The sequence below is a fragment of the Narcine bancroftii genome, chromosome 13 (assembly GCF_036971445.1).
Source record: "Narcine bancroftii isolate sNarBan1 chromosome 13, sNarBan1.hap1, whole genome shotgun sequence".
NCBI classification, from domain to species: domain Eukaryota; kingdom Metazoa; phylum Chordata; class Chondrichthyes; order Torpediniformes; family Narcinidae; genus Narcine; species Narcine bancroftii.
This window is the reverse complement of record NC_091481.1, coordinates 1,562,399-1,584,584: the sequence shown is the minus strand read 5'-3', so window position 1 is coordinate 1,584,584 and position 22,186 is coordinate 1,562,399. Positions and strand designations below refer to the sequence as shown.

The 22,186-nt window shown below is 45.4% G+C and overlaps 2 protein-coding genes across 5 annotated transcripts in view; one reads left to right on the top strand and one right to left on the bottom strand.

Annotated features, from left to right (window-relative positions):
* The window catches only part of dmtf1 (cyclin D binding myb-like transcription factor 1), a 50,655-nt gene extending 41,675 nt beyond the window's left edge, over positions 1 to 8,980 (bottom strand). For 3 of the 4 annotated variants that reach the window (XM_069909590.1, XM_069909591.1, XM_069909588.1), the window contains exon 1: positions 7,195 to 7,274. The gene's annotated coding sequence lies outside the window, so the exon portion shown is untranslated. Of the gene's footprint in view, positions 1 to 7,194; positions 7,275 to 8,902 lie in introns of those variants that run through there. The other variant, XM_069909589.1, reaches the window with a different exon arrangement.
* A 9,362-nt stretch (positions 8,981 to 18,342) lies between these two features.
* The window catches only part of elapor2b (endosome-lysosome associated apoptosis and autophagy regulator family member 2b), a 65,240-nt gene continuing 61,396 nt past the window's right edge, over positions 18,343 to 22,186 (top strand). Inside the window, exon 1 of the mRNA XM_069909071.1 lies at positions 18,343 to 18,701. Within this exon, the coding sequence (XP_069765172.1) occupies positions 18,591 to 18,701 (111 nt within the window). The 5' untranslated portion in view covers positions 18,343 to 18,590. The remainder of the gene's footprint in view (positions 18,702 to 22,186) is intronic.

Below are 22,186 nucleotides of genomic sequence, written 5' to 3'. Positions count from 1 at the left end.
CAACCAAAATAAGTGGTTCAAAATATGTACTGTATCAACTCCATAAACCAAAGGTTTGTAGCTTTTGCTTCAATAAAGCAATCAGAGATGATACTATTTGCAAAACATTCCTACCTGGCCCATTAAATAATCTGCACCGATAGGATAACTACAGCTCCCCATGGAGCGCACCTACAAAGCTGCTCCTTTGCCATCACAGGGTTAAACCAGTGACACGTGAGAGCCCCGTGGACGGGCCCTGGCAGCAGAAAATGCAGTAGGTTACAGCACCAACTCACGGTTGTCTAAGGATGGGCAATAAATGCTGGGCCCACCTGCCCTGAAAGGCTAAACACTGGAACAGGTTTTGTGGGGCTAACTTAATGTAAATGGTCGGAGCAGCGGACCATGTGTCTGCACAACCTCCTCATTAGCAAGTGTAAGGTGCGGTTTTCTGTATCACACACAGACCACGGTACTAACAGAAATTTTATTTGATAAGATTAGTTTGCCATGCGTGTGCAATGCCCTGCCAACAATTCTGAGAAGTAGTGAACTCAGTCTGACGCTGGGCACAGGGTTGAGTCCTTCCCTCCTCAGCGAGTGAGGCTTGTGGGAGTGGAACACTAAAGTCTGTCGACACTGTGATTGCAATATAAACACACAGAAATGCTGGAGGAACTCAGCCAGTCTCAGTGTCCACAGGAGACAAATGCATTATCAATGTTTCAGGCCTGAGTTTTCTTCAAATTAGAAGCAAAAAGCAGCAATTGGATATGATAAGAGGAGAGGTGAGAATTGATTCTGGCTCCATGAAAGTTGACAGGAGGTAAAGGGAAAAGAGGGAGAGAAGGCTAGAAGAAAGATGATGGGGGGGGGGTGGGGGGGGGGAGAGATGATGGGGGGGTGGGGTTAAATTGAAACTGGAAAGTCAATCATAATGCCTTCTGGTTGGTGGGTGCCTGGACAGAAGATGAAGATGCTGATCCTCTAATTTGCATTATTACAATAATTGTGTGAGAAATATCAGTGAGGACTCGCACCTGTGATGACAGTGATTCATCATTTCTGGTCATCGTGTTTTTAACCTTTCGTTCTGTGGCCAAATAACCGCATTATTCATTGAAACCCCTCCACCCCCACCCCCAAATACAAATCTTAGAGGTTGCAGGTATTGTGGGATCTATTCAGTGACTCAAGCACAGAAATCTCGAGTGGCAGTGTAGAGGCTGTGCCAGGGTGCAAGAGGAGAGAGGCCCCTCTCCTCTCCCAATCATTCAAGCACCTGCCTGCTCTTTGCTCATACCTTGACGAAGGGCTCAGGCACAAAACATTGTCCTTTATTTCCTGTAGATGCTGCGTGACCTGCTGAGTTTCTCCAGCACTTTTGTCTGCAGCCGCTTTCAGGTGGCCAGAATACCCCAACGTAAAGCTGCCTAAAATACCCGAATGCAGCAGTTGGGAGGCCGCCTGAAAGCAGAGAACCCTGACCCGAGGAGTATTCTCAACTTCTGAGCGCTGCCCCTAGGCACTTGAAAGTGGGAGGGATTATGACCACAGTCGACAAGAGCTGGGGTTTGCTCCCTGGCGCCTCTCCCCACTGCGGAACTTTCAGGTGCCAGAACAGCGCCTTCAGCGCTGCCACCTGAATGTCACTTCACACACACCCACAGCCAGCTCTGGAGCCGCATTCTCCCAGCTATTCCACCTGAAAGCAGCTTGTGTTGCTAATACCAGGGTGGTGGGCCATGGCCAGCAGTTCAGGCTCTACAGAGAGACAAACTGAGCCAAACCACTGTAGCAGGATAAACCCCACTCTGATGGATCGTCAACCACCACTTCAGTTTAATTTGCTCAGAGTTGCTAAATCTTTCTGCAGTTTGGTTTGCATTTCAGATTTCCAGTATCTGTTGTTATTTTTAAATTCAATCTCCATATCCAACACAGGAGGCTACAGTATCCCAGAATGCTGGATGTCGCACCCATCAGGGATTGGAGTACATCAGCCTTCACGGAGACTCTGGCAGCAAACTCCTTGCCAGCAATGCCGGAGGTGTCCATCCCACAGATGCTCAGACATGACCTGGTGGCTACCTGGATCTCATCTTCATGTGACCCAGCAACTTGTTTTAGGGTGGGTCAGAGGTCAACTGGGGAATAAAAGAATCTCAGGGTTGTATGAGATGCCATGTTATGTACTCTGACAATAAATTTAATCTTTGAGGTATAATTTTCAACCTCCACAACAATGTAGGATAAAATGCCACTTCTATTGAAGAGGTAATTTATCTGAAACACCGGTTGTTCCTTGCATCACAGATGCTGTCAGTCCAAATGAGTATTGCCAGCATTAGCTGCCTTTGTTTCAGACTGCGCTCATTTTCATATTTGCTGTGATGTCCATTGTGCACGTCTGGTGCCATCTACTGTTCATTGTGGTACCGAGCCACGAGTTCTGCCAGACTTACGATCCGGATAATTTACTAAACACGAGGCGGGTCTCCAGCACTAGGTCTGATGCACATTTTAAACAACAAACCACTAAGTTTATTGTGGAAAAGTGTAAAACACATGCAAACATCCAAAGCCAACATTAATACACATCTACACAATAGAAATCAGTGCCTGTTCTAGATTCAGAAGCGCATTCATTGCTTCTAAAATGTTTTAATCAACACAAATAAATTGAGAGTCACCTGTGCAGTGAAACAAACTGGGAGATGCTATATCTGAAAACATACAAGCAATGTCAAAAGAAACATGGAACATTACAGCACAGAAACAGGCCCCTTCAGCCCTTCTATTCTGTGCCAAACCATTTTTTTTGCCTAGTCCCACTGACCTGCACTCAGTCCATACCCCTCCATACCTCTCCCATCCACATACCTGTCCAAATTCTTCTTAAATGTGAAAAATTGAGCCTGCATTCACAACTTCAGCTGGCAGATTGTTCCATGCTCCCACCAGTCTCTGTGTGAAGAAATTTGCCCTAAACATTTCACCTTTAATCCATGTATCTCACCTACCCATATACATTTACTCTGTCCGTCCCCCTCAAATTTTTAAACACCTCAATCAAATCTCCTCTCATTCTTCTACAGTCCAGGGAATAAAGTCTGAACCTGTTTCATCTTTCTTTGTAACTCAGTTCCTGAAGTCTGGGCAACATCCTAATAAATTTTCTCTGCACGCTTTCAATCTTATTGATATTTTTCCTGCTAAGCATATACTTCAGCTCCACATCTTTTGCAATATGTATATTTCTCTTTAAATATTTTTTGAGTTTAACATACAAAAATTTAAGGAAAACACTTAACAAGTCATCTCATATACATAAACAAAAGAGATGGAACTACGTTACAGTTCCTTAATCTACAAGTAACAAGTGATTGAATTAATCTATGATAGCCATGTTTGCTAAATTAATCCTAATCAAAATTGATAAAAAGAAAAAGAATAAAAAACCTAAAAACTAAATCTACTCAACCACTTCCCTCTCATTAAGGAAACCTTTGTAAAAGAAGAGGGAGGGAAATTATGGATCTGATGGCGACCTGCAGCCATTGGACAGAGAATGTCCAGAATATTCAAAATTTTATTCTTCTGGTCATGATCGTATTCTATGAATGGGCCCCACATCTTGTCAAATTGAAACTTTAATGTTGTATCTAATTTTCTCCAAACTTAAATAGGACACTACATCATGTAACCGCATTTTGTTCACTCTACGCTTTCTGATTTTCCCCTCAAATATCAAAGATTAATATTCTTGATTTATTTTTTTAATTACTTTTTTATGGTGGATTAATATCAAACATTTATAATGATTTATTGGATTTAAGATCAGTCTCAATGGTTTGGATTAAGAGCATTTGGGAATAAGATTTGAACACAAGATTTTCAGATGTAGATTGGTTCTCTGCTCTCAGCCTGAATAATGATTCTTCATTCTGTGTGAGGCATTGCTGATTACAGTTTAAGGTGGTGCATAGATCACACACGTCCAAACTTAAATTATCTTGTTTTTATGCAGATATTGATCCACTATGTGAGAAGTGTAAAATTTTTGAAGCTTCATTGAACCATATTTTGGGAGAACCCAAAATTTTAGAGAGATTTTGGAAAGATCAAAATAGAACCATGTCCATTAAATGCTTTGTTTGGTTTTTCACGTGAGCCAGATATACCTGTCTGCAACTTAGGAGATAGTTTTAGCCTTTACCTCAGTATTGGGTTCTTTAACATTTTGGAACTGATTTTTTGGAGTTACAGATTGCTTATTAGTGAAGCCCACAGCTACATCCACAGCATACACTCAGTTACGTTGATCTGATAAAGTACAGCACTTTCTTGATCTCGGAAGACATTAGAATTATATAGAAGGAAAAAGTAGGAGAATTGCATTAATATACATCCATAAAATGGAAATCAGTGCAAACACATTCTGGATTCAGAAGTGCATCTATTAGTCTTTGAAATGTTCCAGCAAATGCCACAAGTTGACTAATATCCCACCTGATTTCCTAAAACAGCACATCAATTGTGCAATGGATTAAAAGGTCAGTTGTCCACAATATTTAAAAATGGACACCGGACCCAGTATTGGAGGCTCCGCTTGGTTACCTGCAACTTTTCGTCATTAACACCAGCCCGTTTCTTTTTTTGGCTTCCTGTTGTACATTCTAGTTTAAAACTTTGCCAAAACTGTTATTTCTCAAGCAAATTTCCCCATTAATATTTGAACATTAGAGGTCCCCATTGTAATGGTCCCGAGTACCCGCTATCAGACGTTAGCTCACAACGTTCCCTTTTCACCTCACATAAAACAAATGTTTTTTTTTTAATGTAGTTGGTAGGAGAAAACTACAGAAGAACCAAAACTGACTGCTTCACAGGGAAGGGGACCCATAAACTTTGAGTAGAGTCCTGGGGGGGGGGGGGGGGAAGCATAGGTCAAAAAAGGTTGAGAACAGCTAGTTTAGACCAAAAATCTGAAATTATGATTCAAAGTCTGAAATCACTTACCTATCCATTTGGACAGGTCAAACACACAAATTGAATACAATTAACCCATGATTTGACAAAACCATGTTGCTATAATCTTTACCTGGGGAAAAAACTGCCACACAAACTAGATTTTAGGTTTTGCCACACATGCTCACAGAACAGTCCAGCACGTGCCTGGGCCGAATACAATCGCAAAATTAAACTGAAATTCAGCTATTTGCACACACAAAACATAACCTATTCCGGGCGTTTACATGTATCTAGTTAGAGCAGCACGGTTAGCATAATGACCAGCACAACACTATTACAGCGCCAGTGACCCTGGTTTGAATCCCGCGCTGTCTGTAAGGAGCTTGTACTTTCTCTGTGTCTGCATGGGTTTTCTCCGGGGGCACTGGTTTCCTCCCACACAGGGAGTGGGGGGGGGAAGGAGAATTGTAGGTCAATTGGGTTTAATTGGGCAGCATGGGCTCGTAGGTCAGAAGGGGCTGTTACCATGCTTCATATATAAATTTAATTAAATCCTCTTGAATGCTACTATCACATTGTAACTTATGCCCACACTTAACAGTGAATCGAATATAATTTTGTAAATATTTGAAACTGCCTTTAAAAGTTAGTATGCACCATAGGAGATCTTTAATATCAATCAAACAAGTACAATTATGGCAATAGTTCAAAATATGCACAAATCTCTATGAAGTGCACAAAGATAAATAAAGTCATATGAAAAAAATGTCCATGCACCCTAAAGTACATGGAGAAGGCCAACATAAATATCTGGTGCAATACTGATGAGAAACAATATGACCACGTACAATGTCTCAACATCTCTAGTTCGATGAAGAGCCAAAACATGAAAACAAATATATGAATTCATAGTTTATTGCACAATGTACACAAGGATGGAGGCAGCATGTTGTAGATTACAGAGGGTTTACTCAGAAGACTGGTCCAGAACACGCCCCTCCAATGTCCACCTCAAACCCCAGCCGCCTGCAACTCCCTTTCACTGCAATCTGACATTTCCATCTTCACCCCAACATCCTCTCCCACATCGTTCACCCTTACCACAAACCTTCACATGTTCCTCTGCAACTCCCCTTCCACCATTCTGATCTTCACTTGTGCACCCTCTCCCACATCATCCTCACCACCACCCACCACAAACCCCAGCCACCTGCAACTCCAGTTCCCTCCCCACTCTGATCATCCCACCTCCTCACATATTTGACATTTACCCACCCAAACATAGAATAGCACCACCCAAGTCTGCAGACACAGTGGTTGAAGTAAAAACTCAAAGCTGGGGAAAGTCAGTAGGTCAGACAGTGTCCTTCATAGAGGTAACATTTCATATCACCAACATTTCAGGCTTGAGCCCTTCCTCCCACTACCCTTCTCCTTCCATCACACTATCTCCTATGCTCACTACTACATCTCCTCTCCTCCTCTATCCACCCTGTCTGTCTCCTTCCCTCTCTCTCCCTTCTCCTTCCCTCTCTCTCCCTTCTCCTTCCCTCTCTCTCCCTTCTCCTTCCCTCTCTCTCCCTTCTCCTTCCCTCTCTCTCCCTTCTCCTTCCCTCTCTCTCCCTTCTCCTTCCCTCTCTCTCCCTTCTCCTTCCCTCTCTCTCCCTTCTCCTTCCCTCTCTCTCCCTTCTCCTTCCCTCTCTCTCCCTTCTCCTTCCCTCTCTCTCCCTTCTCCTTCCCTCTCTCTCCCTTCTCCTTCCCTCTCTCTCCCTTCTCCTTCCCTCTCTCTCCCTTCTCCTTCCCTCTCTCTCCCTTCTCCTTCCCTCTCTCTCCCTTCTCCTTCCCTCTCTCTCCCTTCTCCTTCCCTCTCTCTCCCTTCTCCTTCCCTCTCTCTCCCTTCTCCTTCCCTCTCTCTCCCTTCTCCTTCCCTCTCTCTCCCTTCTCCTTCCCTCTCTCTCCCTTCTCCTTCCCTCTCTCTCCCTTCTCCTTCTCTCTCTTCCTTCCCTCTCCCCCTCTCCTCCTCCTTCCCTCTTTCTCCCTCCTCTCTCTCACCCCCCCTCCCACCTCTCAGCTCACCCCCTATCCCTGAGCTGGAGCAGGGCCCAGCTGCCTGCGGCCCACGCTGGCGGGTCGGGGACGGGGTTGAGGGTGAGCCCGGGCCTCCCCCGCTGCGCCCCGCGCCCCGCCGCCCGGTTGCCGGTGCCACCGCTCCGGCATCGCCGCCGCGCTCGTACTCACTTCCTGTTCCTAGTCCGGGCACTTTCTGACAGCGGCCAGAGACCAGGATGACAAAATGCCAGGATGGAGGCAGCGCTCCCTCCCGTCGCCGGAAGCCCACCCCGCTCACTTCCACTCGGTCTCCATGGAAACGCGGCCTACATCGCCCCAAAGCCTGCACCAATTCCGACAAAAACCTACTGAGCCACGTGCACCCTCTTCCATTACTAAACATACCTTTCTGACAAGAATTTTATCAAGATGTTCCCAAAAACAAATCACAAATAAAATGAGAGATTCCAGCAGTAACCAGGATCCTGGAGGTGTAATTCCCCCAGCAACTTCTGCAAATCCTGGCAAGAAGAGAAAAAGATACTGCAAATCACTGCTCAAGAACCAATTGTACCTGCATTATTTTGCTTGAGAAAAATGGTCTTTGGTCCATTTCCTTTGGAATTGTGAAACTGTGCATATAACAAGTCAATCAGGGACAATTAAAACAGTGGTTTTCAAATGTTTTCTTCCCACTCACATCCCACCTGAAGCAATCCCTTACAAATCACAGATCAGCGATGGCATAGGGATTACTTCAGGTGGATGTGAGTGGAAAGAAAACGTTTCAAAACCACTGATTTAGAGGGTGCCATTGGAAGGCAAACAGTCACATGTTGGACAGAAAGCGATTCAAAGATTTTCAGAATGTCTCTGAAGTGTTTCAATATTGGCACATGCCACCAGGTCATTGGATCGTCCTGTTTGCCGTTCCCACAGCACTCGTACTTGTGGCAAAATTGGAATGGAGGAAGGAAAGGGAATCTAGAAAATCAAAGAGACTGACAGTGTAATGCTCCTGTGTGGAAGGAATTCTCAAGCCCAGCTTGTTCTCATCAGCTTCTTCATCCACACTGCAGCCCTGAAAACTAGATGTCCTGATCTTTACGTGAGAACCGGTTACCAACAATAGATCATACTAAGCAAGCAGATCTGGCAGACTAATGACGTCTTGGAGGGAATGCTTTGAAAGGGATAGATTAAAACAGGGGATTAAAAGGTGGGGGGGGGGGGGGGAAATACAGGGGTAGTAGCCAAGATAGGGCACAAAATCAAAGAGACACCAGTATGATAGTCCAGATTCTATCACCAGTGTGTCTATGTACAGATGGTAGTGTAGGATGACTGTGATTGGCTGAGAGTGTAGCCACACCTACTGGCAGGTCCTAGCCAGACCAGGTCATTCTGGACTGGTCGACCGACTTGTGATATGCTCCAGTCTTTTAGTTCATAAAAGCCTTGGTTTGGATCAACAAGTCTTTGGTTCTTTCGACGCACTCTACAACCAGGTAATGTTGAAACTGGTGACTGGGCTGGCCGCTGGCAGACATGTTCTTGAAGTAACTTTAGAATAATTAGCACCTTCATCCAGAAACATGTTAATTTGTACTGGAGAATACACACATCAAAGATTATTTCATCAGTTCAATGCAGGTAAACTTTCAATTAAAGATCCTAAAAGTACTTAAAATACCAGCTTTTAAAAAAAATTCTCATTCTCCTCCTCAGATGGAGCAGCATCAGTGGGAGAAAAAGAATGGTCAACATTTAGGTCCAAACTCTTCATCAAAAGCTGAAATTAGGCAAGAGATTGCTGTTGTGTGTGTATGCCTGCACGTGCGTGCGCGCGTGTGTGTGGGTGTGTGAAGGGGTGGAGAATGCTTCTGCACCTCCTTACCAACTTGTTGCACATGTCCACCTCAGGCAGTATCCACTGAAGGGCTCCTCCCTGCTCATTGATTTACCGGTCTTCAGTCACCAGCTGACAAGAACCATGTGTTCCTTAACCTGGCCCCTGATGCCCTTGTGCCCAGCCAGTAAATAGTCAACACAGCTCTTTCTCATCCTGCATCTGGTGGATGTGTCTTTTATGGACGTTCACCCTTCCCATGAACAATATTGGCTCATCAAAACTTCTGCCTTTTTTAAAACCTTGCCTTTCCCTCTGGGAGTGGGGAACGTGTCTAACCTGATCTGCCGGCACCTCCTGCTCTGGATTTCACAACTCCAACATTCCTTTGTCGATGTTCTCGCTTTTTAACTGCTTCCATTCACGCGTTGTTCCCTGCTGCTGAACAAGCTCTATTGTCTCCTCCAAGTCTGACAACCTGAAGGGTTGACCTTGTTTCACTCTCCACAGACGCTGCCTGGCCTGCTGAGGGGTTCCAGCATTTTCTCTTTTTATTTCAGATCTCCAGCTTCTGAAGTTTTTTAAAAAACTGAAACCACTAAATCTTCTTTGAAATAAAAAAAAATAGAACCACAGAACCATGGAACATTATAGCAAAGAAACAAGCCCCTTCTGTCCTTCTAGTCTGTGCTGAAATATTATTCTCTCTCATCCCACTGACCTGCACCTAGTCCATAGTCCTCCATACCACTCCCATCAAAATTTTTCTCAAATGTTAAAACTGAGCCCACATTTACCTCAGCTGGCAGCTCGTTCCACACTCCCACCAATCTCTGTGTGAAGAAGTTTCCCCTCATTTTCCCCTTTCACTCTTAACCCACGTCCTCTGTTTTGTATCTCACCTACCCTCAGTGGAAAAAAAGTCAACCTACATTTACTCTGTCCCCCTCATAATATTTAAATACTTCTATCAAATCTTCCCTCATTCTTCTACACTTTAAGGAATAAAATCCTTACCTGTTTAACCTTTCACTGTGACTCAGTTCCTGAAGTCCGGGCCACATCCTAGTAAATCTTCTCTGTATTCTTTCTATCTTATTGATATTTTTCCTGCCAAGCAAATATTTCAGCACCACATCTTTTGCAGTATGTATATTTCTCTTTAAATATTTTTACTGCCATCATGGGCATCAGTCTCCGTTGCATCAAGGACATTTACAAGAGGTGGTGTGTCAGGAAAGCAGCCTCTATCCTCAAGGACCTTCAGCACACAGGCCATGCTGTCTTCCATCAGGAAGGAGATACAGGAGCCTGAAGACGAACACCCAGTGGCACAAGGACAACTTCTTCCCCTCCGCTATCATATTCCGAAACAGAAAATGAACCACAGATACCACCTCACTTATTTCCCTCTTGTGCACTATTTTTAAATCTTGTATTTACCAAACTGTAATTTACAGCAATGTTTGCACCTGGAATGTTCAATATTACTACTGCAAAACAACAAATTTCGTGACACATGTTCATGACAATAAACCTGATTCTGATTCCGTTAAATTAGCTGTTTTGGTATCTTTTTATCAGACATTCTTCTCATGTTGAGCCTACTTGATGTTTAGTTCTTTCATTCGTGTGTCAGACCTGGTGAGGTGTGTCAGGGACAGATTCTGTGTGTCGGTGCTGGGGAGGTGTGTCAGGGATGGAATCTGTGTGTCGGTGCTGGGGAGGTGTGTTGGGGACAGAATCTGTGTGTTGGTGCTGGGGAGGTGTGTCAGGGTCAGAATTCATGTGTCTGGAATCAGGATTGTCATGGAACGAAGTTCTCTGCACAGGCAGGTTGTGTGGATGAAGAAAATGTTTGCCAGAGCAACATCATGTCTTTTTAGTGCTTCCTGATTTCTTTCTTGAGGTTTTTATTGTATTTTTTATGCTCCTCAAGTACCTCATTTGCTCCACATTGCCTGCTATACCAAATGCCCAATATCCTTCGAAAACCAATGTTTCCTATGCCTGCTAACTTTGCCTTTAATCTTGACAGGAACATACAAACTCTGTACTCTCACAATTTCACCTGTGTAGGTCGTCCACTTACCTCACACATTCTTGCCTGAAAACAATTTATCCCAATCGACGCATTGCTGAGAAGATTGACGACTCTTGTGGAAAGACAATGATGAGAGACCTTGCATTGGGGTATCTTTTGAAAATTTTAGATTAGATAGATTAGATTCAACTTTATTGTTACTGAGACAAGTAAAATACAAAGCCAATGAAATACAATTAGCATCCAACCAGAAGTTAAAAAACTGTGCCTATACAAATAACTACCGACGAATAAAAACAAGCGCATTCAATTCTAAAAGTACTGACAGTCCAAAGTGAATGCGGGACCACTCAGCGCTGGGATATAAGGTTCAGCAGGGTCACGGCCTCGGGGTAAAAAGCTCTTCTTGAGCTCGCTGGTTTGAGGGCAGAGGCTCCTGTAGCACCTACCGGATGGAAGAAGAACAAAAGGTCCAAAGTTAGCCTTCGCCCGGCCCAGACACCGTTCCTGATAGATGTTCTCAATGATGGGCAATTGGATGCTGATAAACCGCTGGGTAGTTTTCAGCACCCATGGGAGTGCTTTACGGTCTTTACGGTGCTTTACGGTGCTTTACGGTCTGATACGAGACAATTGCCAGACCAAACCGAGATGCCAGAGGTGAGTATGCTCTGTGGAACAGTGGTAAAAGCCCATCAGTATCCTGGGACAGAGGTGAACTTTCTTCTGCTCCGCAGGAAATAAAGACGCTGTTGTGCCTTTTTGATCAGGATGGAGAAGTTCAGGGACCAGGGGAAATCATTGGAAATGTGCACACCAAAGAATTTGAAGCTTGATACACGTTTCCACCACAATTCTTGTCACCTTACACAGAGAGATTCCTCCTGCCCCTTTATCACCATTTTGCCTAGGCCCATGCGGTGTTGGAGCGGGACCAAGCGGTATCCGAGGGGTCGGTGGTCAAGTTACGGGAATGGTGGGCCCTCCAGGGGACCCACGTGATCATAAATAAGAATACTGGGATTTTAATTTGAAAATGTAAATTGTATGTAACAGAGGGCTGGTATTAATTTACCTTTTATCATGAATTTCCAACAATGTAAATAGTGTGTTTCGAGGGAGTTCTGTGAATAGTTTGTGTTTTGTTGTGTGGTTGTCGTTTGAATAAACTTTTGTAAAAAATAAGTCATCGAGTCGCCCAGCACAGAACAGGCTCTTCAGCCCAATGTCCATTCTGGGCTAGTCCCATTTGCCTGCATTTGGTTTGTATGCTCTGAAACTACTCCTCTCCAGAACTCAGTCCACATCTGCCCAAGACCTCTTCAAATGTGCTATTCTGGAGTCAATTTGTTACACAATGCTGTGTCTCACGAATAAGACCCAAGTTCTGAAACCAAGTTAAAAAGCCTCCAAATTCAAAATTGCACATAATTTGTGCATAACATTATGCGGGATAGAGATAGGGTAAATGCCAACAAGCTTTTCCCACTAAGACAAGAACTGGAGGACATGCGTGAAAGGTGAAATGTTTGAAGGGAACATCTTCAGTCAGAGTCTGGTGAGACTGTGGAACGGGCTGCCAGCAGAGTGGTGGATGTGAGTTTGATTTTGTCATTTAAGTGAAGATTAAACCATAATCTAGTGAAGATTGGTAAGAATATCCCCTCCACAATCTCCATCAGACCGGAGAACCACAGGGCTTGTTCTTAGCCTCCTGCTCGACTCACTTTACACCTACGACTGTGTGGCTCGGTACAACAATAAAACGGTCTACAAATTTGTCAACAATACCACAGTAGTGGGTTGTATAAAGAATAGCAATGAGCCAGCAGACAGGAGGGACATTGAAAACGTGGCTGAATGGTGCAATAACTACCACCTTGCACTCAATGTCAAAACTAAAGGAGCTGATTGTTGACTTCAGGAAGGGAATGCCAGACGTACACATCTAGTGATCATTGGGGGATCAGAGGTGGAGAGGGCGAGCAGATTTAAGTTCTTGGGAGTCACTATCTCAGAGGATATTTCCTGGACCCAACACACTAATGGCATTATGAAGAAAACACGTCAGCACCTTTACTTCCTCAGGAGTTTGTGGAGGTTTGGGATGACGTCAGAAACCCTTGAAAATTTCTAAAGGTGTGGTGGAAAGTGTGCTGACCAGCTGTATCACAGTCTGGTATGGGGACACCAATACCCCTGAGCATAAAGCCCTATAAAAGGTAGTGGACACAGCCCAGGACATCACAGGACAAACCCTTCCCACCATTGGGAACATCTACAGGGAACGCTGCCGTTGGAGAGCAGCAGCAATTATCAAGGATTCACACCACCCAGCACATGCTCTTTTCTCACTGCTGCCATCAGGAAAGAGGTATCGGTGCCACAAGACTCGAACCACCAGGTTCAGGAACAGCTGCTCCCCCTCCACCATCAGACCCCTCAACAACAAATTGAATCAGGGACTCATTTAAGGACTCTTACTTGCGCACTTTATTGATTTTTTTAAAATTCGCTCTGTATTGCAGTTTGTTTACATTTCTTTGTTTATCTGTGTACACTGTGTACAGTATTTTTTCACTATCTATAAGAGGTAATTCTGCCGTGTTCACAGGAAAAAGAATTTCAGGGTTCGTATGTGATTTATGTATGTACTCTGACACGGCCATCATAGTGATTAATGCAACGCTGTAAAAGTGCCAGCAATTGGGACCTGGGGGTCGAATCCTGCGATGTCTGTAAGGAGCTTGTGATTTTGTACATTCTCCCCACGTCTGTGTGGGTTTTTCCTGGAGATTCCAGTTTCCTCCCACTCTTCAAAATGTTCATGGGTAGAATTGGGTGGCTCAGGCTCGTGGATCGACAGGGCCTGTTCCCGTACTGTATGTCGACATTTCAATTTAAATACGAAATCTGAAGATCAGACAGGTCCATGGATGGGAGGGGTATGGACGGCTGTAATCTGGGTGCAGGTCAGTGGGACTAGGCAGAATAAATGGTTCATCATAGACTTGATGGGCCAAATCATTTGTTTCCGTGATTCTAAATTTCTAGAAAGCGTACATATTTGTTTGGAGAATTTGTTGTTCAGTGAATTAGCATTGTTGTAGAACATCTGTCGGCCTTCGTGGGTGTGTGGATCATTGAAACACTGGCATTTGACCCTGAAAAATCAAATAAATTAAATATATATCTTGTTACATTTGCTTCCAACAATGAGAAATGTTCAGCCTTCAAATTTTGGAGATTACAATTTTGGTTCAGGAATTCCACAGGTATTTTATACAAGAGGTTTTTTTTACAAAAATATACTTAATTTGCAATAAATTATATACAATTCAGGAAAAAAAAACTGTTCAAGACTTTACATTCATAGTTTTAATCATATTGAGTAAGTTATTTACAAAGACTGTTCAAAATTTTATGTAGTGTCACCATGACACGAAGGTTGGGGTGTTGTGGATAGTGTGGAGGGCTGTCAAAGGTTACAGTGGGACGTTGATAAGATGCAAAGCTGGGCTGAGAAGTGGCAGATGAAGTTCAATCCAGATAAGTGTGAAGTGCTTCATTTTGTTCAGACAAATATGATGGCAGAATATAGTATTAACGGTAAGACTGTTGGCAGAATGGAGGATCAGAGAGATCTTGGGGGCCGAGTCCATAGGAGGCTCAAAGCAGTTGTGCAGGTTGACTCTGTGGTTAAGAAGGCATACAGTGCATTGGCCTTCATTAGTTATGGGATTGAATTTAGGGGCTGAGATGTAATGTTACAGCTATCTAGTACCCTGATCAGACCCCACTTGGAGTACTGTGCACAGTTTTGGTCTCCTCACTACTGGAAGGATATGGTAGCCATAGAAAGGGGGCAGAGGAGATTTACAAGGATCTTGCCTGGTTAAGGGAGCATGCTTTATAGAAACAGGTTCAGTGAACTCGGACTTTTCTCTTTGGAGCGGCGGAGGACGAGAGGTCACCCGATAGGGGTGTATAAGATGATGAGTGGCATTGATCATGTGGATAGTCAGAGGCTTTTCCCCGAGGCTGAAATGGTTGCCTCAAGAGGATACGGGTTTGTGCTGGGGAGTAGGTACATAGGCGATGTCAAGGGTAAGTATTTTATGTAGAGAGTGGTGGCTGTGTGAAATGGGCTACTGGCAACGGTAGTGGAAATGGATACCATAACAGAGTTTTGGATAGGTACATGGAACTTAGAAAAATAGATGGCTATGGTAAGCCGAGTAATTTTTAAGGTAGGGACATGTTTGGCACAACATTGTGTGCCGAAGGGGCTGTATTGTGCTGCCGGGTTTCTATATCATATTGACTAAGTTATTTACAATAGAGAAAAACTGTCCAAACAATTTTTACATATTGTCAGTCATCGATGTACATTTCATGTTTTACATTCTTCTCTTTATATCAGTTACCCTCTGATGATCAGTTTCATCTGATGCAAGGATCGACAAAGAGATAGACAATAGACTTGCCAAGGCAAATAGCACCTTTGGAAGACTACACAAAAGAGTCTGAAAAAACAACCACCTGAAGAAACACACAAAGATCAGCGTGTACAGAGCCATTGTCATACCCACGCTCCTGTTCGGCTTTGAATCATGGGTCCTCTACCGGCATCACCTTCGGCTCCGAGAATGCTTCCATCAGCGCTGTCTCCACTCCATCCTTAACATTCATTGGCCAACATTCATCACCAACATCGAAGTACTCGAGCTGGCAGAGTCCCCAAGCATCGAATCCACGCTGCTGAAGACCCAACTGCGCTGGGTGCGTCACGTCTCCAGAATGGGGGACCATCGCCTTCCCAAGATCGTGTTCTATGGCGAGCTCTCCACTGGCCACCGAGACAGAGGTGCACCAAAGAAGAGGTACAAGGACTGCTTAAAGAAATCTCTTGGTGCCTGCCACATTGACCACCGCCAGTGGGCTGATCTCGCCTCTAACTGTGCATCTTGGCGCCTCACAGTTTGGCGGGCTGCAACCTCCTTTGAAGAAGACCGCAGAACCCACCTCACTGACAAAAGACAAAGGAGTAAAAACCCAACACCCAACCCCAACCCACCAATTTTCCCTTGCAACCGCTGCAACCGTGCCTGCCTGTCCCGCATCGGACTTGTCAGTCACCAACGAGCCTGTAGCAGGCGTGGACATACCTCTCCATAAATCTTTGTCCGCGAAGCCAAGCCAAAGAAGAAGAAAGAGCATCTTGTCGTTTCTCCCTCCCCTCTGTAGGTTAGTTGAGGGCTTCCCTCAGTGTCAGCCCCCTAGTGCCCGATAATGGGAGGACTCTAGACTGTGGGGCTTCCCCACAGCATCCTCATGTTGGCTGCGCCCAGCCTCGGTGTGTCCCTCAGGACATACTCCTGCAGCCTGGAATGTGCCAGTCATCAGCATTTCCCTCACCGATAGACCAACAGGTTTCTGGCTGACCAGAGGTCTTCCAGCAGTTCTGGATGTCAGACTCAGAGTGTGTCCCCAGGAACAGCCCGTAGATCAGGGAGTCCTCTGTCATGCAGCTGCTGGAGATGAACTGTGACAAAGCCCCCTATGTCCCTCCCCACACACTCTTTGCATCTACATTTGGCAAAGAGGTGGGTGATGGTCTCCACTCTGCTGCAGCCATCCCAAGGACAATATGTGTTGAACAAGAAGGATCTGGCTGGGAAGCTCCTTTCACCTCCAGCCAGGCCTGGCGATGAGATATTCCACTAGATGACCTAGATGGTCTGTGTTTTGTACAAGAGTTCTCTGTGTCTTGGCCAGTGACTTGTGGTGGTTTGTTTACTGCACGAGCGGCCAGAGTTAGGAATGTGTGGAGCTGCACATTTAATTCCACCTCTGGCGTTTGTGAGTTTAAATTCAGATTGAGAAATACACCTGGAACTTTGGAGAACACTGCAATAAAGATCCCGACAGAATTACCGGAGTGTTGCAACAACTCCTCTGGATCACCGATGTTGACCACATCCATCATCCTCAGCCGTCTGTTTGACATGTGCATCCAAATCATCCAATTGACCTTTAACAGGGGTGGATTAGAATGGTCAATACATTGCCTGCAATGTCCACATCCTGGGAAGGAAGGTAACCCAACCATTCACTCTGTTCCCTGGGCTACCAACAACTGCATGTGAGAGGCAACTCTGGAAATAAAACTTCATTGATATAGTATCTTTAACGATACAAAATAAATTATCTAGTCTAATACCTAGGTACCGGATTGCTTGTGTTTGCCATTTAAATGGTGATTCTTTCTTAAACTTTGTGAAATCCGCATTATTCATTGGCATCATTTCACTTTTATTTGCGTTGATCTTGTACTCTGATACTTCTCCATATTCCTTCAATTTCTTTTGTAATTCTTTTATTGATAGTTCTGTTAAGCATACTATGACATCATCTGCAAATAGACTGATTTTATATTCCTTTTATTTTTATCGCTTTTATTTTCTGTTCTTATCAGTTCTGCCAAGGGTTCTAGAGCGAAAGCAAACAATGAGGGAGATAGTGGACATCCCTGCCAAGTTGACCTTGGTTCGATTATATATTCATTTACTGTCACCTTCACCAATGGTCCCTTATATAATGCTTTAATCCAATGAATATATTTCTCTGGTAGGTTGAACCGCTGGAGTAGTTTAAATAAATAATTCCATTCTACCCTGTCAACGGCTTTCTCTGCGTCAAAAGCAACTGCCACTGTTGGAGTTTTCTTTCCTTGTACTGCATGGATTAAGTTAATGAACTTAGAGATCTTGTCCATTGTTTGTCTTTTCTGAATAAATCCAGTTTCGTCAAGTTTTACTATTTTTGGTACACAGACAGCCAATCTGTTGGCTCATAGTTTTGCTATCATCTGATTCCACTGGCATTGAATGACGATCTACCGGGACTCATGGCTGAAGAGGGCGCCCAAAATCAGTGAAGCGGTGCGGACTCGAAAGGCCAACCTGGCCTGTTTCCGCTCCGTCAATGGTGATATGGTTGTGGTTAAATGGTAACAAACTGGGCCGGTTCCATCATGTCTAGGGGCGTGTGGCCTCAAGAAGGCAGCCAACCTCATAAATGATCTTGGTCAGCATCTCTTCTCACTCTGACCATCCATCAGACAGAAGGTACAGAAAGCTGAAGATCAGGAACCGTTTAAAATTCACCAGCTATCAGACTCTCCCCTCACCCTAACACTCACCAGGTCCCCCAAAAGATCTGTCTGCCCATTTGAAAAGATCACTTCATCCTGCACTAAGAACAAAAATGAATTCATCTGCCCATTTCAGGAGCCGAATTCATTGAAGAGACCAGGAAAGGAGTTGCTTTGTGGTGGCATCACATTGCAAATATCGCTAGAAATGGCATTTCCAAGAAAGAAATTCGTGCAACAGAAGAGAGAAAGTGAGGTGGAGTCTGTGGCTCACTGTCCATTCGGAAATCTGAGGGCGGAGGGGGAGAAGCTAGCTGTCCTTGTGCCGCTGAGTGCTCACCTTCCTGGTGGTCGCCTGATGGCCTGGGTGGTGGGGGTCCTTCAGGGTCGAGGCTGCTTTGAGAAGACAATGTCCTCGATGGAGTGACACAGCTGACGGCGGGGACGAGCGCCGCGGGAGAGGAGGCGGACGCCGTCAGCGAGCGGCGGGAGCGTGCCGGGCCGGGGACGAGCGGCGGGGCAGAGCAGCCGGCGGGATGCGTGCCGTGGGCCGGGCGATGCTGAGCCGCAGTGTCCTGGCCGTCGGCGTCCTGGTCCTGGTCGGCGGAGCGGCGGCGGCGAAGGCGGGGCTGGCAGCCTGTAGCCCGGTGAGTGGAGCCCGGGTCCCCTCGCAAGGTGACCGGCACCGCGGGTCGCCCCCGCCCCGGTCCGTCTGTGAGCCCGCATCGGACCACATCGCCTTGCTGCGCATCCCAGGCACTGCATTACACACAAAGCAGAGCCGGTGGTCCCGGGCTGTGCCCGGTGAAGCCGGTGGGTTTCCGGCGGAATGCACGGTTTTCCGGGTCGGGATCTGCTGGCCGAGGTGGGAGAGACGGTTATCTGGGCTGGTACCCGCTATCCGTGGTAGGACGCCCGGTCATTTCCATTCCGATTGATTGTCAGAGAACATATCACACCCTCTGATTCTTTGACCTGCGGGTCAGGCAAAATGACCACTTTCTGGTCATGTACAAAAAATGTACGCAGGTCAACAGCAAAAGAAATGTCAACAAGCTGACTGTGCAATACAGAGAGGGGGGACACAAAAATCAATAAACCGCACAAGTCCTTCAACGGGTCCCTGAATGAGTTTGTTGTTGGGGAAGTTGATGGTGGAGGGGGAGCAGCTGTCCCTGAACCTGGGGGTGCGAGTCTTGTGGGACCTGTACCTCTTTCCTGATGGCAGCAGCGAGAACAGAGTGTGTGTTGGGTGGGGTGGATCCTTGCTCTCCAACAACAGCAATACCTGTCGATGTTCTGGATAGTGGGGAGAGGGGTTTGCCTGTGATATCCAGGGCTGTGTCCCTGACCTTTTGAGGGCTGTCCACTCAGGAATACTGGTATCCCCAAACCAGAAGATGAAGCAGCTGGTCAGCACACTTTCCACTGCACGTCTGTCGAAATCTGCTGGGGTTTCTGAGGTTATACTCAACCTCCAATGTGGCATAAATGCCATAGGTGCTCTTTGGTTAGGAAGTGGTATGTGAGAGGAACAAAATGGCTGAGAATCATATCGCTAGGAGGAGCGACATGCTGGGTTCAGTCAGAGATGTCTCCTCATCCTTCAGAACCTGTGAGAATCCAGCTGTCGAGCACTATTCATGAGGCGATGAGATATTTCATCCTTCTGAACTTGAGATGGAACAAGTCCTCCTCGATCCAATCTCTCCTCATGTGGTCATAGACCCAGGGAGAAGAATCTCAGGGTTGAATGTGATGTCATGTATGTTCTCTGACAATAGACCTGAACTGACTAGTGAGCACTGCCTCTGTTCCCCGATGGTGTGGACATTAAGTTAGGAGACTGAACGCATACACAATGCTTCAGGTCTGGTCTGCCAAAGACCCTGTGTAATTGTGGCATGTCAGAAAACAATCAGAATTTGTTGTCATGAACGTGTGTCACAAAATTCATTGTTTTGCAGCAGCGTCACAGGGGCAAAATTGCGACAAATCACATCTTAAAAAAGTAAATAGATTAGTGCAAAAGTAAGAGAAAGTGAGCTCGTGTCTGTGGTTCATTGTCTGTTCAGAAATCTGATGGCGGAGGGGAAGATGCTGTCCTTGTGCCGCTGAGTGCTCACCTTCGGGCTCCTGTACCTCCTTCTCGATGGTAGCAGTGTGAAGAGGGCATGGCCTGGGTGGTGAGGGTCCTTGAGGATAGAGGCAGCTTTTGTAGATGTCCTCGATGAAGTGAAGACTGGTGCCCATGATGGCTCAGGATGAGTTCACAACTCTGTAGTCTTTTCCTGTCCTGGCTCCTCCATACCAGACAGTGATGCCACCAGTCAGAATGCTCTCTGCTGTACAACTGTACAAATTTGCAAGACCCTTTGGTGTCGTACCAAATCTCCTCAAACTCCTCAAAGTCTCGCCTCTGGCAAGCCTTCTTTGTGGTTGCATTGACATGAAGGCCCCAAGATAGATCTTCAGAGCCGTTGACACCTTGGAATTTGCTGACCCTTCGATGAGGACTGGCTTGTGTTCTCCTGGTTTCCCCCTCTTGAAGTCCACAATCGCTTCCTTGGTTTTGCTAATGTTGAGTCAGGGTGGTTGTGACATCACTCAATGAGCTGATGTATCTCCCTCCTGTACACTTCCTCATTACCATTTGTGATTCTATCAACAACCATTTGTAGACGGCATTTGAATTGTGCCTGACCACACAGTCATGGATGTAGAGCAGTGGGCTAAACGCACATCCTCGAGGTGTGCCTGTGTTGATCATCAGTGAGGAGGAGACGTTGTTTCACTGTCTGGCCTTCGGAGTCTCTTTATTCAAAATGTTTTGCATTGAAGGCTCAGATATCATTTGTCTTCTTAATCTTGCATCCACTTGTTTTCTTTTAGCAATAATGGTGTACAAGAGTCAGAATGTCTTGACTCAAGGTTACTAAATTCCTTTTTTTTGATATGTCGTATGTTAAGGGCACGTTGGTGTTCACAAGTGAACACTATGTCAGGTTTAAATTCTTGCTCACACCCGTGGGGCCACTGGATGCACGTCGTGCATTACTCCCACACAATGGAAGGTTTGTCCAGATCATTCAAGAGTGGGTCTTGATTTTATCTCGGAGGCAGAAGTGAGTCAATTCCATAAAATGTATGGGGATACTTGGCTCTATGAGAGATCAATCTTTCAACGCTGTTTTATTCATGAGACAGCCTTTTAAATGTTGGGCACAAATTAGTTTATTGGAAGTTGAAGGAATTACATTGGGGAGAGTAGTTCAAGTTCCGGAAAGTAAATGTCAGCCAATGCCTTTTCTCCTGCTGCTGCCTCTCGAGCTGCTAAATTCCACCATTGGATTTTGTTTTGCTCCAAATTCCAGCATCTGCAGATTGTGTGGCTCTCATTAAAGTTTTGGACTTGTTTGCTACTTGAAAATTATGGGTGAACCCGCTCTGGTCATTCAGCTGGGAATGAGTCAGATTCTGCGGTGATACACGGAAGTCTTCATACACTGTTGTAGTCAAAACACAGAGATGGTGGAGGAACTCAGCCGGTCTTGCAATATCCACAGGAGTTAAAGATATAACAACATTTTGAGCCTGAGCCCTTCAAGGTTTCTGAGTCAAAAGTAGGCTGATGCTTGTATTAAAAGGCTGGGGAGAAGGGAAGGATGGGATGGGAGGAGCACAGATGAACAGCCAGAAAATGTTTATTAGATATGGAGAGAGGAAAGGTGAGAATTGATAGGTGGAGGGGTGTTGTTTTGGCTCTGCGAAAGGAGATAAAGGGGAGCGAGGCAGTACCAGAGGAAAGGAAGCATGGGGATTGATTGATGGGTGGGGGGGTGAGGGGTGGAGTTTAATGAAAACTGGAGACATCGATGTTGATGCCGTTCGGAAAGAAGGTGCCCAGATGGAATATGAAGTGTTCCTCCAATTTGGAGGTGGTCTCAGTCTGACAGTGCATTAAACCATGGATAGTTATGTCGGCAAGGGAATGGGATGGAGAATTGAAATGGGTGGCCACTGGGAGATCCTCACTACTGTGGTGGACAGAGCCGAGGAGCTCAACAAAGCGATCTCCCAGTCTGTGTCCAGTCTCCGATGTAGAAGAATCCACAGCGGGAGCACCAGATGC